The sequence below is a fragment of the Madurella fahalii genome (assembly GCF_045866475.1).
Source record: "Madurella fahalii IFM 68171 DNA, scaffold_4, whole genome shotgun sequence".
NCBI lineage: Eukaryota > Fungi > Ascomycota > Sordariomycetes > Sordariales > Madurella > Madurella fahalii.
In genome coordinates, this window is record NW_027263974.1 from 3,103,689 (window position 1) to 3,116,456 (window position 12,768).

At 57.2% G+C, this 12,768-nt stretch overlaps 6 protein-coding genes across 6 annotated transcripts; 4 read left to right on the top strand and 2 right to left on the bottom strand.

The window, feature by feature from the left end:
* Positions 1–550: 550 nt before the first annotated feature.
* MFIFM68171_07899 (uncharacterized protein) lies at positions 551–2,387 on the top strand (the record flags this gene model as incomplete). The annotated part of the gene is made up of 4 exons (XM_071063319.1): positions 551–668; positions 739–1,426; positions 1,489–1,537; positions 1,623–2,387. 4 exons carry the CDS (start codon positions 551–553, stop codon positions 2,385–2,387), a joined length of 1,620 nt encoding a protein of 539 aa, XP_070919420.1.
* Positions 2,388–3,024: 637 nt separating this feature from the next.
* Positions 3,025–4,806, bottom strand: BNA4 (kynurenine 3-monooxygenase, mitochondrial precursor; the record flags this gene model as incomplete). Its single annotated transcript, XM_071063320.1, has 4 exons — positions 3,025–3,861; positions 3,921–4,349; positions 4,403–4,620; positions 4,695–4,806. 4 exons carry the CDS (start codon positions 4,804–4,806, stop codon positions 3,025–3,027), a joined length of 1,596 nt encoding a protein of 531 aa, XP_070919421.1.
* Positions 4,807–5,230: 424 nt separating this feature from the next.
* Positions 5,231–6,611, top strand: fma1 (Methionine aminopeptidase 1; the record flags this gene model as incomplete). Its single annotated transcript, XM_071063321.1, has 5 exons — positions 5,231–5,374; positions 5,453–5,486; positions 5,538–5,848; positions 5,906–6,452; positions 6,502–6,611. 5 exons carry the CDS (start codon positions 5,231–5,233, stop codon positions 6,609–6,611), a joined length of 1,146 nt encoding a protein of 381 aa, XP_070919422.1.
* An 865-nt stretch (positions 6,612–7,476) lies between these two features.
* ERV14 (COPII-coated vesicle protein) lies at positions 7,477–8,158 on the top strand (the record flags this gene model as incomplete). The annotated part of the gene is made up of 4 exons (XM_071063322.1): positions 7,477–7,577; positions 7,733–7,888; positions 7,941–8,007; positions 8,066–8,158. 4 exons carry the CDS (start codon positions 7,477–7,479, stop codon positions 8,156–8,158), a joined length of 417 nt encoding a protein of 138 aa, XP_070919423.1.
* An 859-nt stretch (positions 8,159–9,017) lies between these two features.
* MFIFM68171_07903 (CDC40-cell division control) lies at positions 9,018–10,745 on the top strand (the record flags this gene model as incomplete). The annotated part of the gene is made up of 2 exons (XM_071063323.1): positions 9,018–10,309; positions 10,367–10,745. 2 exons carry the CDS (start codon positions 9,018–9,020, stop codon positions 10,743–10,745), a joined length of 1,671 nt encoding a protein of 556 aa, XP_070919424.1.
* Positions 10,746–11,245: 500 nt separating this feature from the next.
* On the bottom strand, positions 11,246–12,069 carry MFIFM68171_07904 (uncharacterized protein; the record flags this gene model as incomplete). The annotated part of the gene is made up of 3 exons (XM_071063324.1): positions 11,246–11,374; positions 11,437–11,832; positions 11,905–12,069. The coding sequence occupies 3 exons, from the start codon at positions 12,067–12,069 to the stop codon at positions 11,246–11,248; spliced, it is 690 nt and encodes a 229-aa protein (XP_070919425.1).
* Positions 12,070–12,768: the final 699 nt, after the last annotated feature.

Below are 12,768 nucleotides of genomic sequence, written 5' to 3' on the forward strand. Positions count from 1 at the left end.
CTGGACCAAACATTGCAGGCTTGCGGCTGGCGCGAGTTTCGAGACGGTGCACTGGCGTCGGCTCCGCTTGCCACTTCAAGGTCAGGCCCGGTACGCGGGTACTGTAGGCGACCGAGCAAGCCCCCATCCGTCTCTTTCACGTTGATGATCCCCTTGGCATGGGGGCTCAGCTGCGGGCCCTCTTCTGATCCATCCCCCCGAGCCGGCGAGGGATTAAGAAGGCGCGATTCTTCGCTCATTACCAGCCGGCGATCCCGCCTTAGCTTCCATTTTACCCTTCTTGTCCTTTTCTTGGAGACTCTGGCAGTCTAGCATTAACGGGAGAGAGGTACTGGATGCGCTCTCCTAGCTTTTTCTTGTATTTAGTGGTGCGCTCCTTTTCCGTTGTTAGCTTCACCTTCTTTTTGTCGTTTCCTTTCCTTTCCTTCCTTTCCCCCTTTGTGCTGTCGACGCTCCCGCTCTGTCCTCAGGCAGCCTCTTGCTAGCCAAGACACACTTCGGCATTCTCGCCGAGCCAAGCCTCTTGGCCCCTCCCGTCTTGGTTGCCAAGATGCCGAACCTCGATGTCAGCGAGCTCAACATCGTCTTGAGCGTGCTGGGCGCCTTTATCCTGCTCTATGGCATCATTTCCGTCCTCATCAAGAGCCGGTGGTTCTTGGGCGAAGCTCGTGAGCATATCCCAGATACGTGGCATATCTGCCACCTGGCATCGTATCAGTTTTTAACCATCTCCGCCAGTTCCCGCCGTCCTCATCGGAGTCATCCTCGGGCCTATCGCAGCAAAGTTCATCGACAGCTCACGATGGGGATCTGCAGCTGAGGGCCAGACGAGCGACATCACCCTGGGCATGGCCCGAGTGGTAATCGGCGTGCAGCTCGTCATTGCCGGCTTCCAGCTGCCGGCCAAGTACCAACAGGCGCGGTGGAAGGAGATGGCGCTCTGCCTGCTGCCCATCATGACCATCATGTGGTTGTGCACTACGCTCTGCCTGCTCGCCACCGTGCCCAACATCACCCTTCTCGCCGCCCTGGTCATCGGGTCGTGTGTGACATGCACCGACCCAATCCTGTCGCAGGCCATTGCCAAGGGACCGTTTGCGGACAAATATGTCCCCCGCGCCCTGCGCGAGATCATCTCGTCCGAGGCCGGGGCCAACGACGGCTTTGGTTTCCCCTTTCTCATGCTTGCCACCTATCTGATCCGCCACGCCGACGTTCCGGGCGCCGGTACAGCTGCTGCTGTTCACGAACGCGCGTTCCCTCTCCTGGCCCGCGCCGGAGAGGTCGGGCGGCTCGGGGGAGGCGTGGGGGTTGCTTTGAAGAACTGGTTTGTCGAGACATGGTTGTACATCGTTATCATGTCGGTGGCTATTGGCGCTCTAGTTGGCTTTGTTAGTGGAATCGCGTTGAAGTTTGCTCTTCGCAGGTAAGGGATCAAAATACCATCAACCTAGGCCTAGCCTAGATAACTGCTGACTGAGTCTGAAGGAAATGGGTTGACTCGGAGAGTTACCTTCTCTACCCCACCGCCATCGGCGTAAGCCTCCCACTGCCCCCTCCCCCCCCCCCCCCCAGTCAGCATCGTAAGAAAGATTGTACGCTAATGTTAGGATTCACGTTAGCTCTGGCTCGTTGGTGTCTGCGGCATGCTCGGAACGGACGACCTGCTTGCTTGTTTCGTCGCCGGCAATGCCATGAACTGGGACGGCGAGTACCTCCGCGAAACTGAGGCACGGCACGACGAGGTCAACTCGTGCATGGACGTCCTGCTCAACTTTGGCGGTTTTATGTATATCGGCACCATCATCCCGTGGAGCGAGTTCCACCAACCCGACACCACCGGCCTCACATACGGGCGTCTTATCGGCTTGGGCGTGCTCGTTCTGCTCCTCCGGCGCATCCCCGCAATTCTTATGACGTACAAGTTCATGCCCAAAGTCTGCAAGAACTACAAAGAGGCCTTCTTCATGGGTTACTTTGGGCCCATCGGCATCGGCGCCGTCTTCTACGTGGAGCACACGCGCCATCTGTTCCCCGAGCTCGGCCACGGCGACCTCGAAGAGACCAACCTGGTGCGCGCCATGATTCCGGTCGTGTACTGGCTCGTGTTGTTCTCCATTGTGGTCCACGGCCTGTCGATCCCGGCTCTCTCGGTGATCTACAGCTTCTACGGCGTCAAGCCGATCCAGGAAGATGCCGTCGAGGTGCGCCGCCTCTCGATGCGCGTGCCCACACCTGTCAACGCCACCGTGGGCGATAGGCAGACTTTTATCGCTTTCAACCGATTCTCGAGGCCTGTCTTCAACGAGGCTGAGCTGCCCGTCACGAAGGGTTTGAGCAACTCGTCCATCAGTTTCGCGGACGAGAAGGTGCGCATCAAGTACTAGGGTTATCCTCGCCAAATTGTACCCTAGTGTGCGTGCAGTCGGATTACCCCAAAGCTTGGAACGGGGGTTAAATGATAAGTATTCGATCTTTATACTGTACCTAAGAGCACTAGAGGACGGCTGGTCTGGGGCAAAGAATTAGGCCTCGTAGACTCTAGACGTAGATGAACCCCCGCTTAGAGACCGCTTTCGTGGATTGTTATACGGTTATGCGCAAGCGGTGGATTATCTGATGGTCAGACAGACTAGATTGATATTTTTTGGTCTCTTCTTTTCTTACAGAAACAAGGCAGAAGAACCAGCAGCAACGTTGCTTAGCCTGCAGCGCTGCATTGTATGATATTCAAGTCAAATGAGCATCGCAAGTCATCGCGGCCTCATGTTCTGGTTATGGAGCCTCTGACTAGCCCTCGGGAAGTATTCAGTCTAGGTAGTAGTCGCGATAAAGCCCCATTACATTATTGAAATCCCAAATACTACTAGTGGGCAACTTTCTAGCCAAGTGGCGAACATCAAAACGTGTTATTTCGTAGCTCTGAGTGCACGTAACAGGTATGTGAGGTATGCTTAATTATCCATTGTCCGATTCGCTTCTAGTAAATCCAAGAACCCAATTCCCTCTCTCCAACACGGCACCTCAAGCCCTCATTGCCATGAATTCCACCATCGAATCTACATTCCCAAACGCCGCTCGCAGCCCAACGTCCACAGCCTTCTTATACCTCACCAGCAACACCATCCCGCCCACAAGAAGCGGCAGCCCGACCGCTCCAACCAGGCCCCTCGCCAGTACCCTCCCCTGATGCTCGCTCCGCGCTACCACCTCCGAGTACCTCTCATTCCCAAACGACACGCGCGCGTACTTTGTCTGCCACCCCAGCCACGGCAGGTACTTTGACAGCGCCTCCTCGAAGAATTTCCTGACCCTGTACGCGGGCGACAGCACGCCGGCGCGCATCTCGACATAGTTCTGCAGCGCCAGGTCGTTGATGGCGTGCGCGTCGGGGATCCGCACGGCCGAGTACTCGGCCAGCGCGCGGGCGCGGGACCCGGACCGGTCTACGTCACCGTCACCGCCACCGCCACCGCCACCGCCACCGCCACCGCCATTACCACTTCCGCCGTGCCGCAGCTCGTCGTCCATGCGCGCGTGCTTGTCGAGCACGTCGAACAGGATGCGCACGTCCTCCAGCCCCGCGTTCATCCCCTGCCCGTAGAAGGGGACCATGGCGTGGGCGGCGTCGCCGACGATGACCACCGAGGACGAGAAGTGGTGCGGCGAGCACTTGATGCTGATGAGAGGGAGATGGGGGTTCTTGCGGAACGAGGCAATGAGTTCCCCCGGCGGGATGAGGTCTGTGACCCCCGGGAAGTGCTCGTCGAAGAAGGGCGGGATGAGGGCGCCCGTGGGGTCCGACTCGAGGTGCTCGTAGAGAGCGGCCGGCGCGAACAGGGTGCAGGTGAAGGTGCCGTCCTGGAGGTTTAGGGATAGTTAGTGTAAAAAGTCACTAGGAGAAAAGGGAGGCTGCATACATCGCTGGGAATGGCGATGAACATGAATTCCCGGCCGGGCCAGATGTGCAGGTGGTTGGGGGATATCCTGAACTTGGAAATCAAATCCGCGTCTGGAGCCGTCGTCTTCGGCTGGATCTGGAACTCGCACCACAGAGTGTCGATGTAGACTTGCTGGTAGTCCATGCGCGTGTACTTCATCATGTGGTACCTCACCGCCGAGTGAGCGCCATCAGCACCAATCATGAGGTCGAAATCAGTCTCGATCTCTTGGGCTCTTTGTCCTTGAGCGACGACTCCGTTTTGTTGTCGCACTTCGAACCAGGCCTTGTTCTTCCGAAAATCGGCTCCCGTGAGTTTATGATTGAAGAAGAAGGTGACGTTTGGCATCTCGGCTAGAATGTCCAGTAGCCGCTTGTTGAGACCGCCGCGGTCGATGGCGAGGATTGACTGTTCATGTCAGCTGTCAGAAGGGAGTACCGGACAGTCCGCAAGACTCTCACCCGCCCGTGCACGTCGTAGTCTTGGGATTCCTCATAGAGATGGCCGTTAGCTCGCCGCCCGTGGATCATGCGGCCGCGCATGGGGATGGTAACACCCAGGACATGATCGATGAGTTTCGCTTGGCCGGCATGGCGCATGGCATTGATGCCGCGTTCTGAGAGGGCAAGGTTGATGGATTTGGTGAAATTCAACGGAGTGGTTGAGGGATCGCGGAGGTCTAGCTATAGCGTCAACGGACTAACGCATTGCTAGCGTTGCGAGAAGCAGGAGAGTTTAGACTAAACGACTCACCACTCCGAAGCTCGTAGATTTCTACATCATCACCGCGGTTGGCGGCGTACAGAGCCGCTAGGGAGCCGACTGGGCCGGCGCCAATAACAACAACTTTCTGCCTTTTGCCCATTGTAGACCCCGACACTGAAACCTGCACAATGTCGCTTTCCGATGTCAGATTCCGAAGCTCAGAATTCAAACTGGATGCATCGCCTGATCTGGGTCCCGGTTACCGTCGGATGGGTCCGGGAGAAGAGCAGTCTCCGTACCCTGGTTAGGTAAGCAACGGGCCTCTGCCTCGTCGCAGGTGAACCCCTGCGCCACGAGTCGAGCAGCCAGACGAAAATACTGCGCCTCGGCCGCTGCCTGTGCGACACCAACTGCACGTAAATAAAAGGCCTGAGGAGCCTTTTCTCGACACCTTTGGGATATCCTGCACCTAGCCGCCTGGTATTGCCGACAACCAAGATCCTTTTGGCGCAGTACTTCTTGCTCCGTGCGAAACCCTTGCCGATTTTGCCTGCCCCTCCTCTCTATCCAGTCCTCCCAGCACCATGGCCGAAGAACCGCCCACGAAGAGGAAATGCCTGGGCGTTGACTGCGATAACGATGCTAGTTCCCTGCAATGTCCCAAATGTCTGAGTTTGGGCATCAAGGACAGCTACTTTTGCTCGCAGGATTGCTTCAAGAAGAACTGGGTATGCCGGGACCTGCTGCCCCTCCATCCTTGGCTCAAAGCAATCCCCTGCGCACTTGCTCACCTTTTCTACTGGCAGGCTACACACAAAGACATCCACAAGCAAGAGAACAGTATTTTTAGCCACCTCTTCCCTCCAAAGGCCGTCTCTAAACCTGATCCAGAAACCGGCTACTTCAACCCGTTCCCGACCTTCCGCTTCACCGGGCCCTTACGGCCAGTCTACCCCCTCTCGCCGAGGCGCGAGGTGCCTAAGTCGATACCGCACCCCGACTACGCGGAAACTGGCATTCCCAATGGAGGCAGGGTCCGGGGCAACAAGATCGAGCAGCTGGATGCCAAGGGACAGGAGGCTATGCGTAAGGTGTGCCGGCTGGCGCGAGAGGTGTTGGATATCGCCGCCGCGGCACTCCGGCCGGGCATCACGACGGATGAGATTGACGAGATTGTCCACAAGGCCTGCATTGAGCGGAATGTGAGCGCTCCCGTATCGTTCTGCACCTGCGCAGCTGGCGGCTAACTCCTGAATAAGTCCTACCCGTCACCCTTGAATTACAACCACTTCCCCAAGTCGGTTTGCACCTCGGTCAACGAGGTCATCTGCCACGGCATCCCCGACAAGCGCGTGCTACTAGACGGCGATATCGTGAACCTCGACGTGACCCTCTACCACGAGGGCTACCACGGCGATCTGAACGAGACATATTACGTCGGAGACCGGGCCAAAGCCGACCCCGATTCGGTCCGGGTGGTGGAGACTGCGCGCGAGTGTCTTGAGGAGGCCATCAAGCTGGTGAAGCCCGGTACGCTGTTCCGCGATTTTGGCAACGTCATTGAGGCGCACGCCAAGTCCAAGAACTGCAGCGTCATCCGCACCTACGTCGGCCACGGAATCAACAGCATCTTCCACTGCCCGCCCAACATCCCGCACTATGCCAAGAATAAGGCCGTTGGCGAGTGCAAACCGGGCATGACTTTTACCATTGAGCCCATGATTGCACTGGGAAAGTTTAGGGACGTGACGTGGCCTGATAACTGGACGAGCACGACAATCGACGGCAAAAGGACTGCCCAGTTTGGTGAGCTCCCCCGAGTACCGAGGTTGAACGTCAGCTAACCGGTCTATAGAACACACGCTGCTCGTCACTGAGACGGGTGTGGAGATCCTCACAGCGCGGAAGGCGGACTCTCCCGGCGGGCCGATACCGATGCCTGAGACGGCGAATGGCACAAATTAGAGCAGTATGCGGTATGCAGAGATTGCTAGGGTGAGGGTTCTGCATAGAGCCATTGCGGTACAGCAGATTCATGATACCCGGCAATCGCTCGGCATGGAAGTAGACGCAACGTGGAGACGGTCCCTTCTCGTCGCACCTTGTAGCGCATATCTGCTTACCTGCCTCTCAGCGTGCCCTCCGAGCCCGACTTCCTGGACAATGTCAGTTTTCAGCCGTGTGAGAAGCGTGTTTCTGCTTGGGTGAACAGCGCTGGTCTAAACGCTGGTGTGGGTTTTGCCGCTCTTGCACCCAAATACCGTAACTATCCCCAGACTCGGCGTTTCCACAGAACCATCTCGCAATGTTGTAGCACACGTTCCTCGGCCTATCGAGTTTTGTGAACAGCGTCGTGGACCCCACTCACCCCTCGCAGCGAATCCAAGCGCGGGATTCGCAACAGTGGAGCAGGGGCTGCGGTAAAGCTTGGGCCATCAAGAAAACCTAGCCGCCTTGCTTCCATCATTTTGCTAGGTCAGCCTGCTTCCCGTCCCCAGCGTCAACCGCCAAAACAACTCAGAACCTATCCGCATCTTTTCACGTGTGCGAGCCTCGCCCCCGTCTTTTCCACTTTCACCACCTCCACGTAATCAAGCGGACACTCCTGCCGGCCTGTCTCGATATTTCGTCGCGAGCTTTTACTAAAATCAGCGCAAAACCTTCGATCCGAACACCTATCACAAGCTTGCGACCGCACCGCATCTCGTCGTCATACCTATCCCATACTGTGGCTCGTACCTTGTGAGCCCTGTGGTGAAGCTTTCGACACGTATCGCGAACCCTCCAGTTCCAAGCAACCTCGAGTTATTTTCGAATCACAGTCGCCAAAATGTCGGGCGAGGCGTGGTTATACCTCTTCGCCGTCATTATAAACGCGGTCAACCTCTTCCTCCAGGTGTTCTTCACCATCATGTACAGCGATCTGGAATGGTATGGCCTCCCTGGAAAGCAGAGACAGGCAAATTGGGGCGGCAGAGGGCGCTCGGGCGCGTAGCCTCGCTCGGCTTGCCCAGCTACGTCATATCCGCTGTTGCCTGCGCAACTCGTTGACAGCATGGAAATGCTAACCTTTTGTGCACGCGCAGCGACTACATCAACCCTATTGACCTCTGCAACCGCCTGAACACGTACATCATCCCCGAAGTCGCCGTCCACGGATTCCTGACCTTCCTATTCCTCATCAACGGATACTGGCTGCCCCTGATCCTCAACTTGCCTCTTCTCGGCTGGAACGTCAAGAAGTGCGTGCATTCATTGAACAGTTGGGGAAATCATCAGACTGACATTATGCAGGATCGTTGACAACGCACACCTCCTGGATGCGACCGAGATCTTCCGGAAGCTGAATGTTCACAAGAAGGTACCAACTTCATGCCTAGCCCGGTCGGAGGGAAACCGGAGCTAATGAACCGCCGCAGGAATCGTTCACCAAGCTCGGCTTTCATCTCGTCCTCTTCTTCTTCTACCTGTATAGCATGATCGTCGCCCTTATCAGGGACGAGGCCCACTAAACTGCCCTCGCCACCAGTCCTGTTTGGCTACCGCATTTCTCCCGGCCTCGGAGAGCTGCTCGTATGTACAGCGTCACAGGGGGCGGCGCACTGATGCGATTCTCGGCGTCAATCTATATAGACGGGTTTGGATGGCCTGGGAAGGTCGTTTGAGATGTTGATATGGCGGCATGGGGCATGAGTATGAACCATATGAAGAATGAAGAGCATGGCGGTTAATGAACGACTCTGAAGTCGGGCTCGGCTCGCCTAGGCTTGAACAGGCATGACACCGCGTGTGGAGGCACCATGGAGCTCGCCGTGCGAGATCAGATGCCAGTCAAACGGATGTAGGTCTGTCAGACCTAGGGCTGGCGCGCAAGCACGGGTTCATTTTCGATTTTCTTCTGGATTGGCGGAGTCACAGGCCGGATTGTCCTATTGTCTATTGTGGGAGTTTTCTAGGTCATAATACCTCGCCGTGTCAACTTGTGGTCTTTTCAACTTTGTAGCATTTTTTTGTCTCGCGCGTTAGCTGGCGCATAAGATAGGGTAGGTAACCAAAGCGACCTTGAGCGGAACTGCACCCTCGGCTTAAAATCAAGCTCAGACGAGCCTCCGCTCGGGAGCTCGAAGGCTTGCCAAGCCAAATGTGGCCCGTGTTTCTGGTTTGCACAAGGGTCACCATCTTATCTTATCGGCCCACATCCCAAGGGCCTGCCGCAGGCATCCAAGCGCGCCAAAGACTTGCATCCCGCATCGCATTCCTTCGCAGCTGCAAGCCACGAACTCGCCAATTCCACTACCACAACCACGTCGGTCCTGGCACCTCAACGAGCAGCAAGGAGCGGGAAAAGTAGAGAGGAAGGAAAGGAAGAAGATGGCCAACTTTGGCGACTACCCCCCCAACCTCTCCGTCCAAGACGCCCTCGTCCTCCGCCAGACCCAGCCCGCGGACCACGCGGTGGTCCCTTACACAGGCGACGACCTCGCGCGCCCGCGCCTCGGGCCCGCCAATCCCTTCCGCAACGAGTCGTCGTCGGCGGCGGCATCGGCATCGGCATCGGCATCCTCGTCGTCGCTGAAGCGCAAAAATGTCCTCACCGGACACGCCGAGGAGACGTTCATCTCGGAGCACACCTTTCGCGCCAAGCACAGGGCCATCGAGCGCGCCGGCGCCCCCGAGCGGGAAGGAGGCCTCAGCGGGCGCGAGCAGAAGGAGGTGAATAAGCGGCTCAGGGGGACGCGGGAGCGCAAGGGAGACGCGACGGTCGCGGACGGGGAGGGGGCGTACGTGGGGCCGTGGGCGAGGTATAAGAGGAAGGAGTGGGAGGAGGTCGGGGAGGAGGAGGTCGGGGAGCTGGGGAGCGGGGACGAGTATGAGGTGATCGAGGAGACGGACGAGGAAGGGGAAGGGGAAGGGGAGGAGGTGGTGAGGAGCGGGACGGTGGTGCAGGCGCCGGCCGAGTCGCTGGCTCGGAGGAAGGAGGCCGAGGAGATGGGCGAGGAGACGACCACCTTCCACGCCGAGAGCCAGTACGATTATCTGGGGAGGACGTACATGCATGTACCGCGGGACTTGGATATTTCGTTGACGAAGGAGGTCGGGAGCATAACAAACTACATCCCGAAGAAGGTTCTCAACACGTGGCGGTACCATAGCAAGCCGATCACGGCGCTGCAGCTCTTCCCGAGGTCGAGTCATCTTGGTTTGTCGGGCGCCGCGGACGGGATGGTCAAGATTTGGGACGTGTATCGGCAGAGGGAGTTGTTGAGGACGTTTGCCGGGCACAACAAGGCGGTTACGGACTTGTCGTTCAATAACGACGGGTCGAGGTTCCTGTCCGGCGGGTTTGACCGGAGGATCAGGCTGTGGGATACCGAGACGGGGCAGTGCGTCAACAGGTTCAACTGCGGCAAGACGCCGCATGTCATCAAGTTCAACCCCTCAGCCGAGAACGGGCACGAGTTCCTGGCGGGCCTGTCCGACAACCGTATCTTGCAATATGACAGTCGCGCGGGCAACGAGACGGTACAGGAGTACGACCACCATCTGGGTGCTATCAACACGCTCGAATTCATCGACGAGAACAGGAGGTTCATGTCGACATCGGACGATCGCTCGCTCAGGGTGTGGGAGTACGGCATTCCTGTCGAGATCAAGACCATCAGGTATGTCGGGCCGCTCTCGATTCTTTGCGGCATGCGCTGACTGCAATGTTTTTACAGCGAACCTGATATGTTTGCCCTCACAAAATCCGCCCAGCACCCCAGTGGCAAGTACGTCCTCTACCAGTGCAGCGACAACTCGATCGTCGCCTACTCGTCCGGCTCGGACAAGTTCAGGCAGCACCGCAAGAAGGCGTGGCGGGGCCACAACACAGCCGGCAGCGGCATCGGGATTACGTGCAGCCCCGACGGGCAGTTCGTGGTGTCGGGCGACACGGCGGGCAGCGTCTGCTTCTGGGACTTCAAGACGTGCAAGATGTACAGCAAGCTCACGGCCGACAGCTCCGGCGGGGCCGTCAACTGCGTTGCGTGGTCCGAGCAAGAGACGAGCAAGGTGTTTACGGCGGGCGCAAAGGGGGAGATCAAGTTGTGGGATTAGGTGGCCGTCCCTTGAATTGCGTGGCGTTCTGGTGACCGGTAGAGAACCTAGAGGCTGTATTATACCGACTACCAAAGTTGTGCATCATTCCGTACAGCGGCTTTGCCTGAGAGAGTCAGTGGGTTCCGGCAGAGACGCCCGTCGAGACATGTTACATCGGCCGGCGCGAGTCTAAAATAGATCAATAATAATATTTCTACCCTGTGGGAAATATTTGCAGAAGAGATTGAAAACAACCCGCCGTTGCCGTCTCCCCAGTAAGAAGAATGACTCCAGTCGCGATTGGGGTGTCGAACTACACATCCCTGTTCCACATGGTATTCTGGACAACTGGACTACAAGATGGAACCCGAACTAAAGCCCAACGACAACCAAAACACCTTTCCGCCATCAGACAACTAATTCCTCAGATCATCAATTGCACACCACCACTCCGACCCCCCTACTATCTATACACCAGCCTCGATAAACCGCACCTGCAAGGCAAAGGTACGAATTCTTCACCGGCGACGGTTGAACCGCCTGTTCTTCTTGTTTTTGTGACTCGGGCGGAGGTCCTGCTTCTGCTCCTGGGTCTTCTCCTCAGCTTCGGCCGGCCTCACGACCTCTGCAATCTCGACCCACTCTAGCTGTTGTTGGCAATGTCGTCAGCCGGCTTCGTCTCGACTCCCGCCAACATCAAGCAACTCACCGTCTTCTCGCTTTGCGTCACGTACGCAATCGTTCCCGGTGCCTCTTCGAGCAAGTTGTCGCCATACTCGACCATGAAATCGTGGCCCAGCAACGGCATATCGATTGGGGACGACTCAGGCAGCACCAGGCAGGTGACATTCCTGTCCTTCCTATCCTTGCCTCTCCAAAAGAAGGTGACCTGCTCGTGGCAGCCAAGATAGACGCCGTTCACCAACTTGAAGCCGACTTCGTCGATTTTCACGGGCTTCAGCCGGTACTCCCTGACCATGTCTGGCGTCACAAAGTTCGCTCCCATGGAGCGCGACCCGCTGTCCAGCATGACCTGAATGGGCTGGAATTCGCCCCGAGCTCCGTTGTAGATCCACATCCATTTGACGAAGCGCTCTTTCTCCTTCTATCCGTGTGGTGGTTAAGTCAGCCTCAACGTTGCTCTTCCCAGTCACCTGCTGGTGACGTGTTTGCGCACCTTCTTCTTCTCTTCCATCTCCTTCAGAAACTTGGCAATATCCTCCTCATCGGGGGTCGTGTAGCCGCCGTTGATTGCAGCCCCGATGCGCCGATAGTTCAGCTGGTTCATCTCTACCTGCCTGAACTTTCTCACCTCCTCAGCCGGGAAAGGAGACTGGTCCATGGTGCCAGACGCGAAGAATGAACGACGGAGCGCCTTCCACAAACTGTTGAATGAGAATATCGTGCCAAGAAAGACAGAACTGAAGACCCTGGGACGACAACTATCGATCATGAGCCGGGGGACCTGAGCACTTAATACTCGACGAGGCGTGGCCCCAAGCGCCTTGCATGGTCCTCATTCCCACCATGATCAGTCGGCGTAGCCCAGACTGCCACCTCGAAGAGCCTCATCCGGACCGTGCTTGTTTAATTGAGCAGACAGCTGCCCCCCCCCCCGCCCCCCCAAATGCAATACGGCCGGGCACTCATCACACATGCACCCGAAGCAAAAAGAACGGCCAACAAGGCGCTAGTTGGAATGGCACAGCCTTGTTCGAATCGGTGAAAGCCAAGGTGGCTGTGGGGTGCGGCTCTTGATGAATCGTTAGCCCTCAAAAAAGCCTCGCCTTGTTTGTGCCGCGTACGAGATGATTGGACAGCTGCAAGGCCTTGTGCAGGCTGGGGGTGGCGCACGCAAAGCACCGCAAGGCCAAGTTGCATACTTCTGCCGGTTCAGGCAGCTGAATCACCACTGCACGTTCTGCACATATCAGCAAGCCGAAGTCTTTCGAATCTCGACGATAGGGCCGGCAAAGTGGCCCACGGAATGCCACACATCCGAAGTGAGCAGGCTACGAAGACGAGTAGTCCAAACAGGGCG